At 40.2% G+C, this 21,778-nt stretch overlaps 3 protein-coding genes across 3 annotated transcripts in view; 2 read left to right on the top strand and 1 right to left on the bottom strand.

The window, feature by feature from the left end:
* Positions 1 to 762: 762 nt before the first annotated feature.
* Positions 763 to 3,071, top strand: LOC139944295 (mitochondrial import receptor subunit TOM22 homolog). The gene is made up of 3 exons (XM_071941282.1): positions 763 to 900; positions 1,877 to 2,119; positions 2,509 to 3,071. Exons 1-3 carry the CDS (start codon positions 853 to 855, stop codon positions 2,566 to 2,568), a joined length of 351 nt encoding a protein of 116 aa, XP_071797383.1. The 5' UTR covers positions 763 to 852; the 3' UTR covers positions 2,569 to 3,071.
* Positions 3,072 to 3,223: 152 nt separating this feature from the next.
* Positions 3,224 to 7,440, bottom strand: LOC139944017 (protein chibby homolog 1-like). The gene is made up of 4 exons (XM_071940950.1): positions 7,339 to 7,440; positions 6,355 to 6,560; positions 5,217 to 5,335; positions 3,224 to 5,042 (listed from the first exon to the last, which is right to left on the bottom strand). Exons 2-4 carry the CDS (start codon positions 6,542 to 6,544, stop codon positions 4,953 to 4,955), a joined length of 399 nt encoding a protein of 132 aa, XP_071797051.1. The 5' UTR covers positions 6,545 to 6,560; positions 7,339 to 7,440; the 3' UTR covers positions 3,224 to 4,952.
* Positions 7,441 to 7,859: 419 nt separating this feature from the next.
* The window catches only part of LOC139943765 (intraflagellar transport protein 140 homolog), a 34,838-nt gene continuing 20,919 nt past the window's right edge, over positions 7,860 to 21,778 (top strand). The window contains exons 1-16 of the mRNA XM_071940555.1: positions 7,860 to 7,969; positions 8,582 to 8,749; positions 9,640 to 9,861; positions 10,062 to 10,192; positions 10,730 to 10,863; positions 11,719 to 11,894; positions 12,135 to 12,229; positions 13,159 to 13,265; positions 13,609 to 13,718; positions 14,464 to 14,595; positions 15,707 to 15,817; positions 16,339 to 16,408; positions 17,227 to 17,318; positions 17,942 to 18,069; positions 18,924 to 19,041; positions 20,362 to 20,498. Of these exons, the coding sequence (XP_071796656.1) occupies positions 8,606 to 8,749; positions 9,640 to 9,861; positions 10,062 to 10,192; positions 10,730 to 10,863; positions 11,719 to 11,894; positions 12,135 to 12,229; positions 13,159 to 13,265; positions 13,609 to 13,718; positions 14,464 to 14,595; positions 15,707 to 15,817; positions 16,339 to 16,408; positions 17,227 to 17,318; positions 17,942 to 18,069; positions 18,924 to 19,041; positions 20,362 to 20,498 (1,907 nt within the window). The 5' untranslated portion in view covers positions 7,860 to 7,969; positions 8,582 to 8,605. The remainder of the gene's footprint in view (positions 7,970 to 8,581; positions 8,750 to 9,639; positions 9,862 to 10,061; positions 10,193 to 10,729; positions 10,864 to 11,718; positions 11,895 to 12,134; positions 12,230 to 13,158; positions 13,266 to 13,608; positions 13,719 to 14,463; positions 14,596 to 15,706; positions 15,818 to 16,338; positions 16,409 to 17,226; positions 17,319 to 17,941; positions 18,070 to 18,923; positions 19,042 to 20,361; positions 20,499 to 21,778) is intronic.

Here is a 21,778-nt window from a genome sequence, read left to right on the forward strand (position 1 = left end):
TGGAAGAGGCTAAATAAAGCTAGAGGACAGTTTCAGCAATTTATTGGGCGTTCTGTTCAAGATGTGGTGCTTCCACACACCTTTCACTTTGAGAATGTCACAATTTGGAGGCTGATCCTAAACAAAACGCTCTCTCAAAACTATTATGTGATTCCTTTGTTGTGGGGGGGGGGGGTGGTGAGCTTTCCAATGTGCTTAAATCATAACTTTTGATTTTTCTCGAAGAGGAGAGCAACATAATTATACAAAACTGAGAAGCACTGTTCCACATACAAGGTTATTGTACTACATAATTGTGATGAAACTTTAAATAAATAAAATTAATTGTCACAAAAAAAATTCAAGAAAAGGGCATTACATCTAAAAAGAAAAGCCTGAACACAAACAATGGACCGAGGAGCATGTACATGTAGATGTAGGGGCCCTTTAGCAGGCCCTGGCCAAAGTTTCATACTAGGTAAATTTAAGATTTGTTGCAACAAGATACAATTTTGTTTTTGCCTTGAAATGTTCCGTTCGAATTTGAGAAATCCCTACTAGTTTACTTGTCAATTTTTACAGGAATTTTCGTGGTTGTTGACAAAAACAACAACCTCCCCCCACCCCCCCCCCCCCCCCGAAAAAACGAGTGTAAGTTCTAACAGAGTTAATCCACAAGAGGGCGCTGTTTCACTCAGACGGTCTCTCAAAAAAATAAGCCGGTTGATCCACAAGAGGGCGCTATGTCACTCTAACGGTCTCTAAAAAACACGATATCACATACACATGTGTGGGTCATTCTCCGGTTGTCCTCTTGGTTGGTAAGATTTTTTCGTGAACTAAAAAACATTATTTAAACCAGTCTACAACAAAATGGCAGAAGCTGACAAGACTGTAAAGGCAATAGAGCCCATTGAAGAGGTAAGTTTATACATTTTGCCAATAGTTTGCGTATAATGTCATGTCGATTTCCATGAACAAACTCACGAAAGTCACATTGTTGAAATGAATAGACACTGCATTTGCATTGCAGTGCCAGCTAGGCATGCAGGAGCAGCAAACTCACTCAGGAGGAGAGGTTTGTCATGTTTGTATAGAGAGAGAGGGTACTTTCCCTAGAACTATGCATGACGAGGAATGAACCTCTAGTTCCAGCATTGTCTATGAGATGGCGTCCGACCGCTTTCCGTGCAAGTGAAGTTTTTTTCTGGTTAAAAATTCACACTTTTTGTGAAGTTTTTACATTAACTTTATGTTTATATTACAGAACACATATAGTTCTAAAATGTATATGGTTTATTTGCCATTTTTGAGGTATTTAAAACGTGTTGGCGGCGTGTTGGCGGCGCTCTGGACTTGTTGTCGGCGTTGTCGGCTTGTTGTCGGCTTTTAGTAGGACCGAATAAGTTTCATACAGAAACTCCTCCCACTCCAAGTTTCCCCCCAGAAATATTCCCCAAGTCACTTTCCTAATTTTATTGCATGTTGTTGGGTCTTGGGAGTACATATAAAATGATTTGTGTAATCTTGTTTATAATAGCATATTTTATTGAAGAATAGCTGTCTAAGCTGACTATCACTCATTTCAACAACGTCAGTGCCAGGATATTTTACTGATCATCTGATGCACGTGATGAGCGACCAAACTGTATGATTTCACTGTTCAAAAATATAGTCTTTAGTTTAGTCATATAGTGTTTGCGGCACCCCCTATGCCTATGAATTCATCACACACACACAGTGCGGTGTTACTACCGTGAAACATGAATCAGAACCTAGCAGCAAGCAGCGCAGAATAAAACAACAAGACATTATGAAAAAGATTAGTACATGTAACATGTATAGAAGGGGTTTGAACTCTTTTAAAGTAAATAACCTTTCTCCAAATTCATTGCAGGAGTTTGAAGATGAAACTCTTGCCGAGAGGCTTTGGGCTCTGACAGAAATGTTCCCGCCGAGTGTGTGCAACGGCGTCTCAATGTTAACCAGTGCATCACTGAAAGGCATTCAGGTGTCGTACAACTTCAGTCGAAGCGCCCTCTGGATTGGCACCACGACATTCATGGTCCTCATACTACCTGTGATCTTTGAAACGGAGATGGCCCAGATGGAGCAAGCCCAGCTGCAGAAACAAAGACAGGTTTGTCCAGAGATATTGAAGTGGCATTGGCTTTAAAGATCACTGAAACAAAATCACAGAACTAATTTTACTAGTACAGGCGACTCTGATTATAACGAGGTCCATGGTAACTGGCTACATAACCTCTTTATAACAGGAAAGTTGTTAAAGAGGACAGCATACCAATGAACACAAAGCAGAAATGAGATTTGAAGTCCCAAATCTTGGGACTTCAAAATGTTTTCTTATACGCAAAACTCTTATCAACAGAATTGTTTTTTTTTTATAGAGGACAGCAAAACAAAGAAACACTAATTAAAGCAGAAATAAGACTTGGCAACTTCAAAATATGTTCTTATAAGCAGAACTCTTATTACAATCTCCTTGTTTCTTTATTTTCGTTTTCATAGATTCTTCTAGGGCCCAGTGCTTGCCCTAGTCCGGTTCCAGCGGTATACCAGGAGGCTTGACTCCACCCATCCCAGGAATGCCAAGATAAAAAAACACCTGTTGTTAGAAACTTGGATCTTTATTTAATTATTTTACATTCTATTCAGTGGAGTGGATGTTGTACATTAAAAGGCAGTCTAATCAATTTTTTTTATTTATGTGTTGAGAATATATTTCTCAATTCAGACCTGGGGTGGATTTCACAAAGAGTTAAGACTAGTCTTATCTCGAGTTATGAAGAGTTACTAGTCCCAACTTAGGACTACCCATCAATTTTGATATCTCTTAGGACTAGTCCTATGTTAGGACTTGTCCTAAGGTGTGAAATCGACCCCTGGAATTTCATCGCTACGTGAGCAAGGCCATTTCCAAGTCGATGCGAAACTTTTGGAGGGGCCACATGCCTGTTATTGATGTAATAAATAAGAGATCAGAGATGAATAATATTATTTGTTTTTTAACCTGATACCGACAAGTGATGTAGGGTCTGTAGCCAGCCTCTGTCTTTTCCTAGAGATAATCTCATATTTGTTCCACCAGAGTGGTCTGACCAGGGTCCCAATTTCATAGCGCTGCTCAAGCACACAAATTTGTTTAGCATGAAACTTCTCCCTTGATAAAAACAGGAATGCCAACCAAATTGTCCACTTCATTTTCAGGGCAAGCCAAACAACGGCTGTATACCATGAGAAAAGCATTATGCAACAAATGGAGTTTTGGTTGTTAATCCTCTTTTTTATCAAGAAAGAAATTTCATGCTAAGCAAATTTGTGTGCTTAGCAGCTCTATGAAATTGGGCCCTGGTGGCTCCTGTCAGGCTTTCTTCATCTCCTCAGTCACCCATACGCTCTAGTTTTGGTGAGATGAATAACAAAGAGCCATTCCAACAGCCTTTCCCCCCCCCCCCAAGTAACGCAATTTTTGAAACTCCAAAAGGAGAGTTATTTTATCAAGACCAAGGGCTGGCCTCCATGTACACAAATGGTGTCTGCTCTGATAGGCTTTTGTAAATCACAATCTTTCTTTTTCCCATGTGGCGTGTCAAGGCGGAGCGGTTTAGAGCACCGGATTCAAGCTCGGGTGTTTGATCAGCAGAGTGTGGGTTCGAATCCCCGTCTTGACACTTCTGGCTGGGTAAACTAGGTAGTGCTTTCTGCTTTACCGGCCAGGCCTCGGTGTGATGATACGCAAGCCTACATACGAATGGACTGTTAAAGGGGGTAACCCTGTTTCAGCCCTAGGAGTAGGTGGCAACTGCCTCTGGAATAAAACAATTGTAGCCCACACCTTGAGTTGGACTTCTGGCCTTGTGTATCTGGCGACTTTCATAAAAAATAAAGTTAAACAAAAACCAGACAAATCAGAAATCAGACTTTAGGAGGAAGGCCTGTCGGAATCAATTTCCCAGCGTTACTACAACCATTTTTTATTTACTTTCTATTTTTTAAACAGTGAGGAAACAGAAGACCGGACAATTTGTTTACCCTCCGTGGTTGGTAGAACTTTTTAAATAATTGCATTTATGCTGTGAACGAAATTGAAGTTCTAAACACACCTAATTAATACTGTTAACAGACAAAAATAAAGTGCACAATAAATTTGTGAAAAAGTTTTATTATAAACCGTCTCAAACATTTAATTATTTACAATGTTGTTACTATATACAGTAATTTATTTAATTGTGTTTGGAAGAAATCTCAACAAAGAGTTTACTGTCACAAAGTCTGCAAACAGTTTAAGGCCAACTTGACAAATTGTATACCCTTGTGTAGAGAAGTGTACATTAGGACATCCTCGGCCATTCATTCAGAATGGTGGTGTGATGTCACAGAGCTGTTATAATACCTAGGCGCTTGTGGACTTTTTATGAAAGGCTTTTTGCCCAACATGACTAAGATCCAAATTGGTTTGTTTTTACTGAGTTGTAATTATGTATGTACCAGTACCGGTAATCATTTTGCAACAGTAAAACTCTATTAGACAAAAAAACAAATAATGATGATTTTGTTCAAGTTGGTCTTTAAACTTTGTTCCTATGTTTAAAATGGTGCCTTTGTAACTCTTGTCAAACACTGAAGTACCAGTGTGAAGTACCAGTTCCTTCAAGTACATGGAGCTGTATTCAACTGTCTTACACTACCAAAGTCCAAACCATCTCATGCTAAAGACAGATGAGTTGAAAATCACAGAGGAAATTTGGCGCTAGCTAGTTCCAAAAAAATAATTGGAGACGCCATTTATAATTCTTTTCATCACTGCAATTCCTGGCCTGTGACTTTGTCGCGCCTTATTTGAGTAACCTTTCCTTACATGCGTCAATCAATGTCACGATCAGAGTAACAGAGGGGGCTATTTGTCCTCCGATAGATAGTGGAGAGTTCCATTCATTCTTGCATCCATAATATCACCTCTTCTTAATAGACTTCTTGCCTCCTGTGCCGTACTCTCCCATGTCTCGTTCTAATTGTTGCTTCTCCGCGGTCGTCTCAGAAAGCTGGACAGGAAACCAAGGAGAGGGAAAATAATTATTCATTTTTAAATTTTCACAGATTCATCATTTTAGGGATACACCAAGTTGGGATAGACCAAGTGTGACAACACTGGTATTTAACAATTACCACACATGTCCAGTGCCCTTAACAGTAATTTGGAAGAACATTTTGCTTACCATATCAATGAGGAGTTCCACCTTGAGTTTGAGTAGGTTGTTCTCCTCAGCAAGGGATTCGTTCTGTTTGCGTAGTTTAATAAACTCCTTCTGGCTCACCCCACCACTGCTTCCAGTCTCTGCAGGATGACAAATAAAGAGAACAATAATAACAATAACTAGTTCTTATGATAATAGTATCGAAGTCTTATATAGCGCACGTATCTACCGAACAAGGTACTCAAGGCGCTGAGTATATACAAACTTCCAGAAAGATAGGTTATTGCAGTGATGAATTCTGAGACCCAATTATGTAGCACCTTATAAGGCAGGGGTCGAAATTGCCACTAGCCCGCTAGCCCGGGACTACCAGATTTACAGCCGGGCTACTCATTTTTCCAGTTTGATAGCCCAACGGGCTAGTGGAAAAATAATGCAAAAATCATCATCACAAACAATAAAGAACTATGTTATTGGTGTATTGTAAAGTTTGAGCCGTGACGCGAGACATAATGTGTCTTTCGGGCTACCAAATTCTAATCAGGGCTACTAAAAATTATTGGTTACTAGCCCTGCTGACTACCATGGAAATACACTTAATTTCGACCCCTGTAAGGGTTTACAAGGTGCTACGGCGCATTTAGCAGCCACAGCCAGGAACACAAGGGCGAACCCCTTCTCTTTTCGATAAGTGCACTGGGTTCTTTTACATGCGTTGTTACACAACACATGGGACCAACGGCTTTACGTCCAATCATGTTATATAGCGCAAATTTCACAATAACCGTCTCAATGCACTTCACATTAGTGCCCTGATCATTGGGCGGATAACATCCCTTTAATCTTTCTCAGCTCCCTAGGGAGTATACAACCTGGGCAACCCTATTGCTCCAGAGTCTTTTTCATACACAATATCAAGCTCTACCCTCATTACCCATTTATACCCGTGGGTGAAGAGAAGTAATTATGATAAAGTATCTTGCTCAAGGACAAAAGTGTCGCGATTCGGAGAAAGACCAAAGAGGTAAAGCGATAACGTGTGCAAAAGTCGCCCGTTGTTCCCCAGAGGTGACCCAGGGGAATAGAGTAGTGTGAAAGAACTCTACAATTGTAATAAGCTTTAAAAAGTCAACACAGACTTTTCAGTTTCTTTTATTACCAGATATCCAAACCCCATCGTCGGCATCAAACTTAATGATTTGTCCAGCTATCCTCATGGCTGGCTGGCCATAGTCGTTGCCGTACTCCTCCTCTCGGATGGAACTCTCTAGTTTGTTGAGGTTATTCAAGGACAGAGACCGTCTGGGTGGGGTCTTCTTGGTGTTGAACTTGTTACCAAGGAGTGGCATCTTGAAGACGGGATTACTGGAGAGGATGTATGTGGAGGGGGGGGGGGTTAGAGATCAGAGGTTTGTTAAACAACATAGTTGACATTTTAAAGTTAAAAACAGTACAGCTGATGTTTTTGTATTATTGTTAGTTGTGGTATTCTTAACCCCCCATCCTCTGTGACTGTCGAGAAGTTAAGTACAGTACTCCTAGAACGATGAGGTCATGGAGGTTCGCTCCACGTGGACACGATTATCGATAGCACAACCAAACTCGTAGTTCTAGGAGTAGTCGAGCGGATCAAGGGTTTACGATAATCGCAAACTAAGCTGATGTCTGACGGGCAGTTAAATGTTTGAACATTTGAAAGTGAGCCCTCGAGTGTTCATCATTCATGATTCGACCTACAACATTTTGGGGACCATGGTCAGACAGAATCAGCAGATCAGATGATCTGCCGCACAACTGTGTACAGTACATATGATTCAACCTACCTGCGACTCCCCAACCATTTCCAATAAGTGTAATGCCGTCCTTTTAAATTAATAAATAAAGGACAATGGTAAAGGCTTCTCTTTAGATTCGTTTTTAAATTTACATGATTTATTCGACAATCAACAGCGCCCTCGTGGCGATATGAACACAAACCAAGTGAAGTGTTTCATTCATTCAATGTCACCTGCAGACAAATATTTTTTGTATTTCAATCTTTCAAATCAAGGGATTGCAGGGCTTATTTTATAATTGCTGACGTTCTGATGATGCACTGGTATTGTGATGTAATTTATTTCGTAAGTTTTTGATAAACACTTACCCAGGTATTCAGCAAATCTAAGAAAATTTGCTCTTTTGATCTTGTTTATAAAGAAATATTTTACTCCTCTTGCTGTCAGAGCTAGTTTACGACTGTTTCAATTTTCCGGCAACTCCTAATAACTGCCGTTAGAGATAAAATTCCGTCCCGTCCCAACTGAAGTTGGGCTTGTCCCATCTTGAGTGTTACAGTTGGGAAAAACCAACTAGTCTTGTCTCGTGTTAATTTGTCACAATTTTCCTCAACGTGGAGGGCGCTATCACTCCTTAACGGTGAGCAGCGCGTGGGGCGGTCGTGTCGTGAGAGTTTTTCGTGAGTAGTAGCGCCCTCTACGTTTGAAAAATTGTGACAAATCAACAAAAGAAGTTCTTCCACCAAGACTAGTTGCAGATCTCTGGATCAAACTATAGTTGGGATGTCCCACCTGTCATTGAGAATGTCCCAACTATAGTTGGGACAAAACAATTCCATTTCATGAAACAGCCGTTATAAAGATATATGACCCTTGACCCGAAACATATTTTGTGTTGCTAGACAGCGATCAGAAGCTCCCTGCGATTTGATGTTCATACCTTCTGTAAAATATGATCAAATAAACGTGATCGCTTGAATACTAACGTTCTAGAGAAAGGTAAAGTATTGTTCTCTTTAAATAAGTATATTTTTACTGAAATATTTGTCCCGATTGCAAATTTGAAGGTTTTTTGTTGTGAGAAAAAGACGGATCGTATTCAATTTGAAGTAAGTTGCATATATGATAGATAGACAGAGGCAGAAACTAGACCGTCGTGTGTCTTGTATAGGATCGAAAGGGCTGAAACCAGTCTAAATTCGGGGGAACTGTTAAGTTGCAGTCGACAAAATCAAAAGTGTTTTATTCTGGGATTGAAATGAGTTAAAGTTTGCCAAAAAAATATGGCATTATTAGATTAATTGATGAAGGAGGAGAAGGAGGAGGATGATGAGGGCCACTTTTTGACTATCTATATTTTTTTATATTTTATTTCTTTCAATCAAATTCAAAGGTAGCCCGTCAAGTTTTTTAATTCAAACTGCAGACCAATTCTTTACTTAAAAGTTACCACTAACTTTATTTAATTACATTCTTAATTAAAAGATTAGTAAGTTTAGTGAGAAATACACCGAAAATTTGTCTTAATTTTAATTATATCAAGATCAAGATTAAATCCCAACTGAACTTGTATGTAGTTATCAAATAGAGAACGCAATTATTTTTTTTCAGTGACTGAAAACTGTTGCCAAAGAAATGACAGTTTACTTTGACCACCGAGTCCAACCACCATCATCGGGTGCTAACGTCGACATCGCATGGCATCCAACACATCCCTGTTTGGCCGTAGCTACAAGGCCTGATGTTGGAGGGGGCTATGTTCAAATCTATAATGAAGAGGTAAGACTGATATTGTGCTAACATACATCGGTGTATGGCTTAAACCAAAGATTAAAGAGTGGCGCAAGATGCGAAACTCAGGCTGAAATGTGAAATCCCACTGGACGCCATTTCGGCAAGTAACTCTTTTGATACAACAGTAGATCAGTACAGATCAGTGCAGACAATGACCATTCCTATTAATGGGAAACAAAACATTCACTTGCTGAAATGGCGCCCATGCGTATTTCTCGTTCCAACAATAGATAAAGCTTACAGTTCCACATCTTGTGCCTTGCGGCCCTCTATAATCTTTGGTAAAACCCAAAGTTAATAAACCTTTAATAGTTGAGTAAATATATTATATTATTTATGTGTATTTCTGGTATTGAAATCAATGTTGCCTTTTAAGTGAACTTAATCCCTGTAGCTCGTGAGTTTTTGACAACCTGGATGCCGAGTCTTGCTAAGTGAACCAGAAACACCAGCCTTAACCCCTACTCTTCCATGATAAGTGTTGTGCCCGATATGAAGGACAAAGCAATTATGGCCAAGCATCTTGCTTTTATAAGGACATTAATTGTCAAGACCAGGACTCGAACCTACACTTTGCCAATCAGAAACACCAGAACTTTAGTCCAGTGCTCTTAACCTGTCGGCCACGCTTGTTTTGTACCTTGCTCTATGCTGGAAAACTAAGGTTTACGATAACGCCAGCATCAAAAGTTGATAGGAATTGGACAGTACAATTTCCATAAAATACAAGATTTGATGTTTTCTTCCATTGAGCTGTGTACAAATTGTGCCTGTAGGAAGTCCAGGCTTGGTGGCTCTTTTGTAAACATGTGATGTCACAGGTCACATCGTCTATATAAACCTCAATTCAATCAACACTATTTTTTTCACAACAGGGTGAACCAATCGAAACCTCCAACATCCAGAGATCCTGTTCCTCATCTTCCCTAGCCTGGAATCCAGTCAAGCCCTCGGTGGCCATTGGTTGGGAGAATGGAGAGATCACTGTGTGGAGTGAACAGCACCATGAGTTGTACGAGTCGCCCAAGCTACACAAAGGGGAGGTCTGCCTGATTGTTTGGAACGATGCTGGGAACCGTATACTAACTGCAGACAGGGTGCGTATTCTAAACCTCAAATATGGTACCATTCACCCACACTTGTTATAAACACCCTTTGTTTCTTGCGAATACCCTTGGTAAAGAATGTTATTCCTCTTACAAAAGAGCACAAGTTCGGACTTCAATCTATAATTTCACAACAATGATTATTGAGTATTATGCTTGTTACTATGAATGATGATTCTTAATTTCTCCAGACGGGGCTGATTGCTGTGTGGAAATGTGACGCACGAGGTCGCTTTAGTTCGACGCCCCTTTGCAAACAAGAGCTGGATCAGACAACAACTCAATGCGTGTTTCAGCCGGGAATCAGCTCAGAAGTTGCAGCGTAAGTTTGTACTTCCACCAACCCTACTTTTCAGAGCCCACACTCCCTCAAAAGAGATTTAATAAATATATATTTTATAGTTATTCCTAGACTTAAAGGCAGTGAACACTATTGGTAATTACTCAAGACATTTCTTGGCATCAAAACTCACTTGGTAACGAGTAATGGGGAGAGGTTGATAGTATAAAACATTGTGAGAAAAGGCTCCCTCTGAAGTAACATAGTTTTTCGAGAAAGAAGTACTTTTCCACAAATTTGATTTTGAGACCTCGGAATTGGATTTTGAGGTCCCGAAATCAAACATCTGAAAGCACACAACTTCGTGTGACAAAGGGTGTTTTTTCTTCCATTATTAACTTTGACGACCAATTGAGTTCAAATTTTCACAGTTTTTTTGTGTGTGCGTATGTTGAGATACACCAGGTAAAAAGACTTTTCTTTGACAATTACCAAAAGTGTCCAGTGTCTTTAATAGCAGTTTATCAAATGTAACGATGATCAAACTTCCATCTTCTGCTGTGCTCTTTATGTCTGCAGTGAGACATCAGCCCTGGCTAAAGCTGCCGTTAGCGGCAATCAGAAAGCACTGGATATGTTTTGGGATAAATCCGCTCTGAAGCTACCAGGCTCCAACAACGATGGACTGACTTGCTATATTGGTGGCTCGGAAGGTAATATCAAAACCATTGGCCGATTTCACAGACAGCTAATATTGATCTTAACTGCAAATCAATGTAGTTGCTAAGGAAAGTGTGATGTCACAAAATGGTAATACTGACAATTTGTCTTGCGATGAATGTTACTGCTTTGTGAAATCGGCCCCTGTCAATGTTTGTTTTGGGGGTTTTTTGGAATTCAACATATCTAGTCAAGAATCTTTCAGATCACCAGATGTCTGATTCAAATGATAATTTTTGGGGTTGAACAAAGAATTTACTAGAGTGGGATTCGAACCAACGACCTCCAGATTAACGTACCGGCGCTGTACCAACTGAGCTATCTAGCCCTATCTTTGTAAGTTTGAATAACATGTCTATGTGCGTTGAAAGTGCATTCAGCTCTACCGGCGAGGCTCCTAGTGGATGATACCCTAGACTTGATTCAAGTCCCATTCTCGTGTGAGAGGTCCCTAAGCTATTACCTCAACTTACTATGAAACAACTCCGTAGCATACAGTACAGTGCGCGCTCGCCGTCAAAATGTGGTCCCCAGAATGGGACTTGACGAAGACGTTTCTTACTCTGCACGTTGTTATTGGAAAATCTCCCCAAATGTAGTTTCCTGGGGATGGCACGGGATTGGTACTTGAGTCAAGTCTAATGATACTCTTGCCTACATCCTTACAGACTGTGAAGGAGTTAACCCTGTTTCAACTCCAGGAGTGGCAGCGTGCACCTGGTGACAGCTGGTTTAGGTCGACAGTCCAAATCAGTGATGTGTAGCCCTCACTTAGGTGATTTCTTATTTAAAAAAAAAAAATTGAAGTGATGTTTGCATACATTATATCTCTATCTTGTTTACTGCAGGTAAAGGGTACTACATCGATGAAAAAGGAAATTGTACCCAGGTCTTAACGACAGACGGCCCCATCAAGAAGATGCTGTTTAACAAACATCGTAACATCTTAGTGATCATCACAAAGGCTCTCATGCTAACTCAGTACAGCCTGTCGTCAGATGGCAAAACAATTGAAACAGTCAAGGTATGTGGACATTTATTTCCAGAGATTTTGTTGCTCTGCTTACAATTCTGAACGTATAGGGCTATCTTTGGAGATTCACATTTTTCTTGACATATTTTTTATTAATTTTTAGTTAACGTGGCACGTCAGGCGAAACAATTGTACAGGAGACTTTCTACCATTACCATATTTGTAATACATTGTCTTTTGGATCAAAAAATAACAAAATGTCTTTCGGGGTCTCTTTTTTTTTCGCACCAGGTGAAGCTGAGTGGTAAAGTAACTGAAACAGACTGTGATATGGTGTGGGCTGGAAAAGGCCTGCTAGCAACAGCAAGCGGAGAATGCGTCATCAGGTAGGGTCATTTAAAGTATGGGCTTTAGAGGTATACCATGCCCGATGTGTGGCAGAGGGTGCCCCTCAAAAAATTGTCCCATACTTTATCACACTCTTTTCTTCTTGTACAGAAGCCCTCCCCCCACCCCAACCCTCTGAAAAACAATACCTGAGAAAATAAGCCTAGAAAAACGAGGGTGTACAAAACTCATGGACCCCAATCACAGCGTGCAACAATTGTTTTGTTATACCTTTGTATAATCGTTATTCCTCTTCTCGAAGTTCTGTTGTCATCTTCAAACATTATTACGACCAACTATTCATTGTTTAATAAGCAGACGAACAAGAAACAAATCCCTCGAACCCGCGGTTGTTTCATACACAGCGCTGGAAATCGACCAACGCTGGGAACGATCAAGGTGATGTACACCGGTGTACATCACTTTTAATGTTACCCGGCCCGTTGAGCCATGGAACATGCGTTTTTGTTGCGCGTCACATGATTGGTTCTCGACCAATCAAACTTCACAGTTTGTTACCGAGGTATAACAACAGCTGTTGCATACTTCTCACCAACCATACCAAATGCAATAGATGTAGTGGCCTCGTGTTTGGACCCAAGTGGCTTTATCATATTTTGCTTGCATATCCCAGGTCAAACTGGGGTCAACTGGTTCAACTGGATAGTGATCGAACTCGTCCATTTTCCATATTAACCAACTGGTTTGGACTAGGTTTAATTGTGTTCAATTAGGTTGAAATTATAAACCAGTTGGTCTCTGTCCATTTTCCATATTAAACCAACTGGTTTTAACTGTGTTTAACTAGTTTATCAACTGGTTTCAACTAGTTCCAGTTAAACCCAGTTTAACTAGGTTCAACTGGAATTTCGACCTGGGATTATTTTCATCAGAAATACACAGTACATTTTTTGTTTGAATTTTTCAGAATGTGGGACCTTGATAAAGACGATAATTACGTCTTGGCGCTGGATAACAAGCAGGGATTTGAGACTGGAGAGTGTATCAACTGCGTGGCTTACTCCTCAAAGAAAGGTACATCTACAGATACTGTCAAAATAAAGCATTTTGTTCTTGTCTAGTTACTTGAAAACACTGGACACCTTTGGTATTGTCAAAGACCAGTCTTCTCACTTGGTGTATCTCAACATATGCATAAAATAACAAGCCTGTGAAAGTTTGAGCTCAATTGGTCGTCGAAGCAAAAATTGCTTCTTTCTCGAAAACTGTGTTTCTTCAGAGGGAGCCGTTTCTCACAATGTGTTATACTATCAATCTCTCTCCATTACTCATTACCAAGTAGGGTTTTATGCTAATAATTTATTTTGAGTAATTACCAATAGTGTCCACTGCCTTTAATCTTTGTCTACCCCTGTAGGTGTATTGGTCGGTGGGACTGACAAGGGGCGTGTAGCCATGTGGAAGTTTGCTCCGATGACGGGCATCATGGCACGGAAACAGGAAGGCGAAACCAAATGGAAACTTCAGGTATGTGACAAGATAAATGTTTATATTTCTCGTAAACAAAGTTTCATATCTACAAGGAAAAGTATTGTGAGGAAAGGAGAAATTCAATTTAGAATAATATTAGGAATAATCTTTGAATCTGTACTGGCAGACTGGGCTTTAATTCGAGAGCTTCCCAAGCAGAAACGTTTGCTTAACAATTCCCTGCTGCAGAATTCCCCAAGCAAGTTAATGCTCATCCATTAAGTTTAATGACCAAGTAATTCAACGTAAATACACTCGCTCACTGGAAAAGATGTGTACTTTCCGAGTTTTTTGTGGCCCAAGCTTAGTAATTCTTCACTGGAGCTTTCTTGTGATGTAGCAAATCAGTGATATTCATCCACGTTAAGCTTGGGCGATATCACGATATTATCGAATATCGCGATACTAATTTGGAAACGATTTCGATATTGGATCGATTTTGGTTTTAATCGAAATATCGATATATCGCGATAAGTATCGCAATATCGCGATGTATTTCTTAGCTGAGACATCTTGCACCCCATAGGTTTGGAGTAAAACCAGAAGAACGGGTCATTAGAACACCTTTCTTATGCTATGACTGTCTCTTCTACAACTTTCAGTGGGAGTTTGAAGACTGATGATGTCAAATTTAATTAATCGCGATTATATTGAAGATCGCGTTATATTGTCAGCGATATATCGTGAATAAAATAAATCGATATCGCCCAAGCTTAATCCATGTATCTGTTCCCATTTGCAGGCCCCATCTATCTTGGAGGGAAACATATTACAGGCAAAGTGGGGTACGAGCAGAGACTACCTAGCCCTGAATAGCATCCACAGTGTGGTGGTTCTTCATGCACATGACATGAGTGCACACATCAAAGACAAGGTAAGAACCATGGGAACATTCTACCATGTTCCGAACAGTATACTCTGCTCATCTTCATGAGCAGAGTATACTGTTCGAAACGTCGAGACTTTTCAGAGCCAACACTCACTCAAAAGAGATGTACACATGGTTGTACCCTTAAGTTTACAATTTATTTATAGTTACTTATTATTCCTCTACACCATGCAAAGCTTCAAACAATACTTATTATACCGTGTGTTCTGTAACGCACGTACAAGAACCCAGTGCACTTATCGAAAAGAGAAGGGTGTTCATTCCTGGCTGTGGCTGCTGAATGCACCGTTGCACCTTGTAAATCATAACATGGTGCTATGTAAAAGGAGTAGATCTCATAATTCAAATGTACTCCCAAATTACAGATTTTAATTTTGGCGTCGCCAATATGCAACAAGCAACATGTGTTTTGGAAGAGTTGAGATGTGCTGAACTCTTGCGAAATATTTGCAGCGAAAACAGAGCTGTAGCGCAAACATTTGCAATCGCAATACATTTGCAGGATGTATGAACCGGTCTTCATGCACCAGGCTAAATCAATCCAAAGAACCATCTTTGTCGTCACAGTGGGCCATTTGTGTCACTTCTGAAACCATTTATATCTCGGCTTATTAAGCAGATTACAGCCATTTGCTGCCTTATGTGGCCCTACAGGTACCCATTTACTCCTGGGTGAAGAAAAGCAATTATAGTTAAAGGCACTGGACACTATTGGTAATAACTCAAAATTATTCTTAGCATAAAACCTTACTTGGTAACGAGCAATGGGGAGAGGTTGATAATTTAAAACATTTTGAGAATTGGCTCCCTCTGAAGTTATGTAGTTTTCGAGAAAGAAGTGATTTTCCACGAGTTTGATTTCGAGACCTCAGAATTATATTGTGAGGTCTCGAAATCAAGCATCTGAAAGCACACAACTTCGTTTGACAAGGGTGTTTTTTCTTTCATTATTATCTCGCAACTTCGACGACCAATTGAGTTCAAATTTTTGTAATGCATACGTTGAGATACACCAAGTGAGAAGACTGGTCTTTGACAATTGTTAATAGTGTCCATTGCCTTTAAGTCTTTGCTCTATGCTTGGTTCCACTCTCAGGTTGCTGTAGTACAGACAGGCCCAAGCACAATGTGTATAGACTTACTGGGTTCAGGAGCACACCATGAAGTCAAGACGGACATCCACATCAAGGGCATCTATGCCACCAAGGTAACTAAAAGTCTGACCTACTTCAAGTTTACACTCCATCAAAATATCTTCGATCAAGTTCCATGCTTCTTGTCATTGAACCCAAGTCTCGACACTCATGGGGAGACAGGTCTTTTTCTTCAGCTGCGCCACGCATCTGGAACTCTCTACCACTTAATCTTCGATCTTGTCTTTGTACCACAACATTCAAGTCTCTTCTCAAAACTTATCTTATGTCACATGTTTTCAAGGACTAATTTTGTTGTGTCTGTTTTGTCTTTGTTTTGTTTGCTTTTGGTTTTACTGCGCCTTGAACACCAAGCAGGGTGGATACGTGCGCATTTCAAATCTTCTTATTATTTTTAAAAACTGTTATTAATATTTTTTGTTTATCCTTACACTGATGTGTCTTATTAGATAGATTAAGTAAATAAATGAATAAAAGATCACAAATTATTCAAAGGCCTCTGGAAAAAATCTGTGAAATTTGTACTTTATTCTGTCATGATTTGGCTAAAGTGAGTAATTCCTTATTTTTGCAGGACCATGTAGCAATATGGAATGGAAAGAAAGCTGTAATTTATGATATCTCATCATCAGTGAAAGCCGCAGGTAAGAATTATGTACACAGGGTGGCATGGTTGGCTTGTGCGTAAAGCGCTCGCCTCTCACCAAGGTGACCCGGTTCGATTCCCGGACGGGGCCATATGTGAGTTGAGTTGTGCGTTGGTTCTCTGCTGTGCCACGAGGGTTTTCCAGAACATCCGGTTTTCCTCCCTCGGGAAAAATCAAACACTTTTGATCTTGGCTGTGCTCCGTGGTCATAATGGGTTGATGTGGCTGGCAGCCAGAGGCACCCTTGCATGCCTGCTTCTCGAACACGTTGTAGCCGCGTCCTTCGCAATTCAGCTCTTAGCTGCGAGTAAGGATGATTAGCCCCCCAAATTATTAATATGTATAATAATAATGTTAAAAGCTGAATTTATGTAGCGCCAAATTACCTAAGGATGCAAGGTACTTGAGAGAGAACGACACAAGTAATTAGGACAACCATTACTAGTTGGAGAACAGGTGAGCCTTGAGACCCTTTGGAAGAACAAAACAGTTTGTTTCGCGCTTTTCATTGGGACAGAAGGACTGTTCCATGTGGGGGAGGTTAGTGGTAAAAGCTCTGTTACCCGTGCAAGCTTTTAAAACCCAGTAGAAGTGCACTTAGCTTCTGTGCTGTAAAGCTCATGCAAATTGCAAAAGCAAAACAAATTTCCATTCATCACAATTTTGAAAGCAGCGTGTACCGATTGGTTTGCTTGACATAAATTTTTGACTGCTTATAGTATTAATCAAGCTTAACTCTATCAAGGCGTCTTGAGTACTCTGGCATTCTTTTGACAAGTTTAACTGTTCACTTATAATTTCTTCATCAACATCAGGTACTTTCACAACAGACTGCAGAATTGTTTGTCTCTACGAGCAGAATGCGTACACCACAGAGCCGGGCAAGATACAAGTTCGCAATTTCCAGGTACTCAAAACTTCTATGCCAAATAACTTTAGATTTTCTAACGTTCTGATGTTGGAGAAAGCAGTTTTTTGATGAAACAGTCACAATATATTCCGCACACTAAATCTGTAATGAGTTAAGGTGGTTCTGAAAAGATTTGGCGTGTCTTGACTGAGCGATAGAATCAAACTCAAGCTCTGGTGTTTCTGTCCAGCAGAGTGTGGATTTGAGTCCCGGCACGTCGTGACACTTGTGTGTGTGACACTGAACCAGAGCTTCGTCCGTCAGATTGGATCTAAAGCCATGTGTCCCATTTGTGAAAACTATCATTGCACGTAAAAGATCCAAGTACACACTTATTGCTAAGGGAAGGGGTTATTTTTTTGCTGGCGGATTGGTACTGGTATGAAATCTATATATAATCAGTCAGCTTTCCGTTTGAAACTAATCAATAGGAGACTTTTGAACACTAGGTGGCAGCAGACTTACCAGGTAAATTTCCATTTTTGACATTGTTCTGAGCTTGCGAACATTACCGAGAACAATGGATTTTACCTAGTAAGTCTGCTGCCACCAAGCGTCCCAAAAGTCTCCTATTCTTTTTGATAATTACCACTCATGTTACTTTTTTTGTCTATCGTCAGGGTACCGTGAAGCAGTTGATTACACTGAATGAGATGGAAGGGGAACCGGTTACCATGGATATCAGCGGTCACTTCCTGGTGGTCACTACAACCACTGGTTTCATCAAGGTGTACGATGTATCTAGAAGGTAAATGGGACTGGATTAACACTATGGTCAGATTGAACATGACGTCATTGACCGCCATCTTTGATGTGTGTACGCCCTGCACTCGACTCGGCCAATGATAATATAATATAGTATCCAAGTCCTATGTAGCACACCTATGTACCTAACAAGGTACTCAAGGCGCTGAGTATATACAAACTTTCAGAAAGATAGAGTATTGCATTGATGGATTCTGAGACCCAATTATTTAGCACCTTGTAAGCATTCACATTCAGCAGCCACAGCTTTTCACATGTGCACTGTTTATTAATGGTGCCAACCATGTGAGAGAAGTGAGTGTTAATGACAGCCCGCAACTTTTGGAATGCAAGCCAAGCAGTCTAACAAAAAGAAGGTTACATTGCTGAAACATAATAATGATGTTACTCAAAGCATGGTAGTTCGTGTGTGATTCAAACCCACAACCTTCAGAATGCAAGCCAAGCAGTTAGACCACTGATCCACACTTCCATCTCCTAGCTTCGCATACCAGCACCTTCCACATACATTTATTAATCAATCTTTTTTGTATTCTAAACTCAAAGTTAGTATTCTTTATCCCTGATGCAAATTTAACATCTATTATATCATTGCGGTACCCACTGCCAAAACATAGGATTCGAACTGCCTCTAGCTACCGGGCAATCTCGGTAGTCTAGTTGGTAAGACACTGCTCTAGAATTGCAAGGGTCATGGGTTTGAATCCCACGCGAGTAATTATGCCTGTGAAATATTTTTCACAGGACTTGGGAAAGTACTGAGTATACAGTGCTAACACACAGCGGTGTATGGGGTAAGAAAACAAAATTAATATTCTAAAACCATTTGTCATTCAGAGAAGCCAAGTCTCACTGCACTCCGATAAACCTGACAGAGTCCGTCAGCAGACTGGGTAACATCACCATGGGAAAGATCAACAGCAATGGAACCAAAGTCTGTGTCATTACCAGCCAGGTTAGTAGAATTTGAAACTTTGCACGGTGGAAATACGATACAGAAAGGTTTGCGATATTACCATGGAATGAGAATCTCTAAATGAGTTGTGGTGGTTCTAAAAAGAACCGTTGGTTTCAACTCGACGTTTCGATCAGTATGCTCTGATCGTCTTCTGGAAAGCTCACCGTATAGATTAACACCAAGCTGGCAACAACCAATCTCTTTCAGACAAAACATTGGTTTAATGTCTATAATTATGAATCGCACAAATCAAGAAATTGTGATTCAGTAACTAGTCGGTAATACTTGTTCTAGTCATCATCATCATCATCATCATAATAATAATAATAATTTTCGATTTATATAGCGCCTAATAACTAACACTTAATTCTCTAAGCACATTACATTAGTGCCCTGGTCATAGGGCCAATAACATCCCTTTTTAATGTTTCTTAGCTCCCTTGGGAGTATACAACCTGGGCAACAGTCTATATCGCTCCAAAGGCTTTTTCATTCACACTATCATTCTCTACCCTCGCAGGTACCCATTTATTCCCCTGGGTGAAGAGAAGCAATTATAGTGTGACGGTCATAGAAATTGTACCCCCACTGTTATTTTTATTGCAAATAAATTTTATTGTCACAATAGTAAAGTATCTTGCTCAAGGACACAAGTGTCACGACCGGGATTCGAACCCACACTCCGGTGAAAACGCACCAGAACTTGAATTCGATGCTCTTAACCACTCGGCCATGACACTCTACATCATGTGGAAGTGTCGTGGCTGAGCGGTTAAGAGCACCGAATTCAAACTCTGGTGTTTCTGATCAGCAGAGTGTAAGTTCGTATCCCCAGCCGTGACACTTGTGTCCTTAAGCAAGACATTTAACCATTGCTTCGTTCTTCGGATGGGACGTTAAGCCGTTAACCGTGTTATGTAACGCATGTGAAAGAACCCAGTGTACTTATCGAGAAGAGAAGGGGTTGGCCTGGTGTTCCTGGTCCGATCGGCAACAAATTGCGCCAAAGCACCTTGTAAAGCATTACATAAATTAGATTTTGAGGTCTCGAAATCAAGCATCTGAAAGCACACAACTTCGTTTGACAAGGGTGTTTTTTTCTTCATTATTATCTCGCAACTTCGACGATCAAGTGAGCTCAAACTTTCACAGGTTTGTTATTGTATGCATGTATTGAGATACACTTAGTGAGAAGACTGGTCTTTGACAGTAACCAATAGTGTCCAGTGTCTCTAATGTCACTTTGACCATCCGTCATTGTCAAATTGTGGGAAAATTGAGAAGAAATTCATGATGTGTTTGATGTCTATCTTTCAGGACAATGGAGCACCTAACAGTAAACTATACGTGTGGGATTGTGACCTGGGGACTGTGACCCAGTTTGATCTAGCCACGGGCCGTGGGGACCAGGAAGATTACAACGGACAGGATGATGAAATAAGCGACACAGAGAGGTAAAAAAAAACTTCAGGGCTCGATTTTGGGGGAAAAGACCACAAGACCACAACTTGTTGCTCAAAATGTTTACTGCCGTCGATTTCACAAAACTCTTCCTAAATTAAGACTAATCTTATTGACCTAGGACGAGTCCCAACCCTGCACTGTAGCATGCAGACCTTAAGATTAATCCTAAGTTAGGACGAGTAACTCGTCCTAACTCGAGATAAGACGAGTCCTAACTCTTTGTGAAATCGACCGCTGGCCCTTAAGCTCCGCCCCGGTGCGTATTAACCAATCACAACCCATTGCACAACCAAAAGTCTGACACTATAAGGTCCGACATGCATGCGCGTACGCTTGGCGCGCACGGCAGAGTTGTGCACGTGTTCTTGCTCACACGTGCGCCGTGTGCTGAGCCTAATGGATCGGTGTATTGTTCTTACATGACCAGAACAGTGTAATATGCATATTGTTTTGCTTTGAACAAGCACTATATGGCATACTGTGTAAGATAAGGTGTATCTCTTTTGTCTCTAAGATATTTGTTTTCTACTATATGCTTAATAGAGTGTCATGGCCGAGTGGATATGAGCATCGAATTCAAGTTCTGGTGCTAAGTCACCGGAGTGTGGGTTCGAACCCCGGTCATGACACTTTTGTCCTTGAGCAAGATACTTTACTATAATTGCTTCTCTTCACCCAGGGGTATAAATGGGTACCTGCGAGGGTAGAGGTTGATATTGTAAATGAAAAAGCCTTTGGAGTGATGTAAACTGTTGCCCAGGTTGTATACTGAGAAACATTACAAGGGATGTTATTGGCCCTATGACCAGGACACTAATGTGAAGCGCATTGATACGGTTATTGTGAAATGCGCTATGTAAGAATTGGTTGTTATTATTATATTATTAATTGTTAATGTCGACATGAAAAATAAATGTACACACTTTATTCCTTAATAGAATTGAAAGATGTTTATCAGACTCAAAGTCAGACAGACAGAATTGAAAGATGTTTATCAGACTCAAAGTCAGACAGACAGAATATTTAACAATGGACAGATAAAACGGAGCGAAAAATGCAATTATTTTGGCTAAAAACTGGTTTTCATGTTTGATTGTATAATTATCATTTTGTTCGTGTACTGTGGTTGTGTAGACAATTTCAACATCAATTAAACTTCTCTGTACTTTTAAGATATTTCATTTTCTCAGATATTTCAAAATGAATGAGTTCTTTTTTATATATATTTTGTTTGCGGTAACATCATGTGTGTATCTACTTGCCAGGTAGA

This window comes from Asterias amurensis, chromosome 11, assembly GCF_032118995.1.
Source record: "Asterias amurensis chromosome 11, ASM3211899v1".
NCBI classification, from domain to species: Eukaryota; Metazoa; Echinodermata; class Asteroidea; order Forcipulatida; family Asteriidae; genus Asterias; species Asterias amurensis.

Bases quoted from the DNA above. Each gene is read 5' to 3' on its own strand.
- LOC139944295 (XM_071941282.1), top strand. From the start codon at position 853: ATGGCAGAAGCTGACAAGACTGTAAAGGCAATAGAGCCCATTGAAGAG. The intron at 901-1,876 runs GTAAGTTTATAC...AATTCATTGCAG, and splicing joins CAATAGAGCCCATTGAAGAG to GAGTTTGAAGATGAAACTCT. The intron at 2,120-2,508 runs GTTTGTCCAGAG...TCGTTTTCATAG, and splicing joins AGCTGCAGAAACAAAGACAG to ATTCTTCTAGGGCCCAGTGC.
- LOC139944017 (XM_071940950.1), bottom strand. From the start codon at position 6,544: ATGCCACTCCTTGGTAACAAGTTCAACACCAAGAAGACCCCACCCAGA. The intron at 5,336-6,354 runs GTAATAAAAGAA...GTCATCCTGCAG, and splicing joins CGATGGGGTTTGGATATCTG to AGACTGGAAGCAGTGGTGGG. The intron at 5,043-5,216 runs GTAAGCAAAATG...TTTCCTGTCCAG, and splicing joins TGGAACTCCTCATTGATATG to CTTTCTGAGACGACCGCGGA.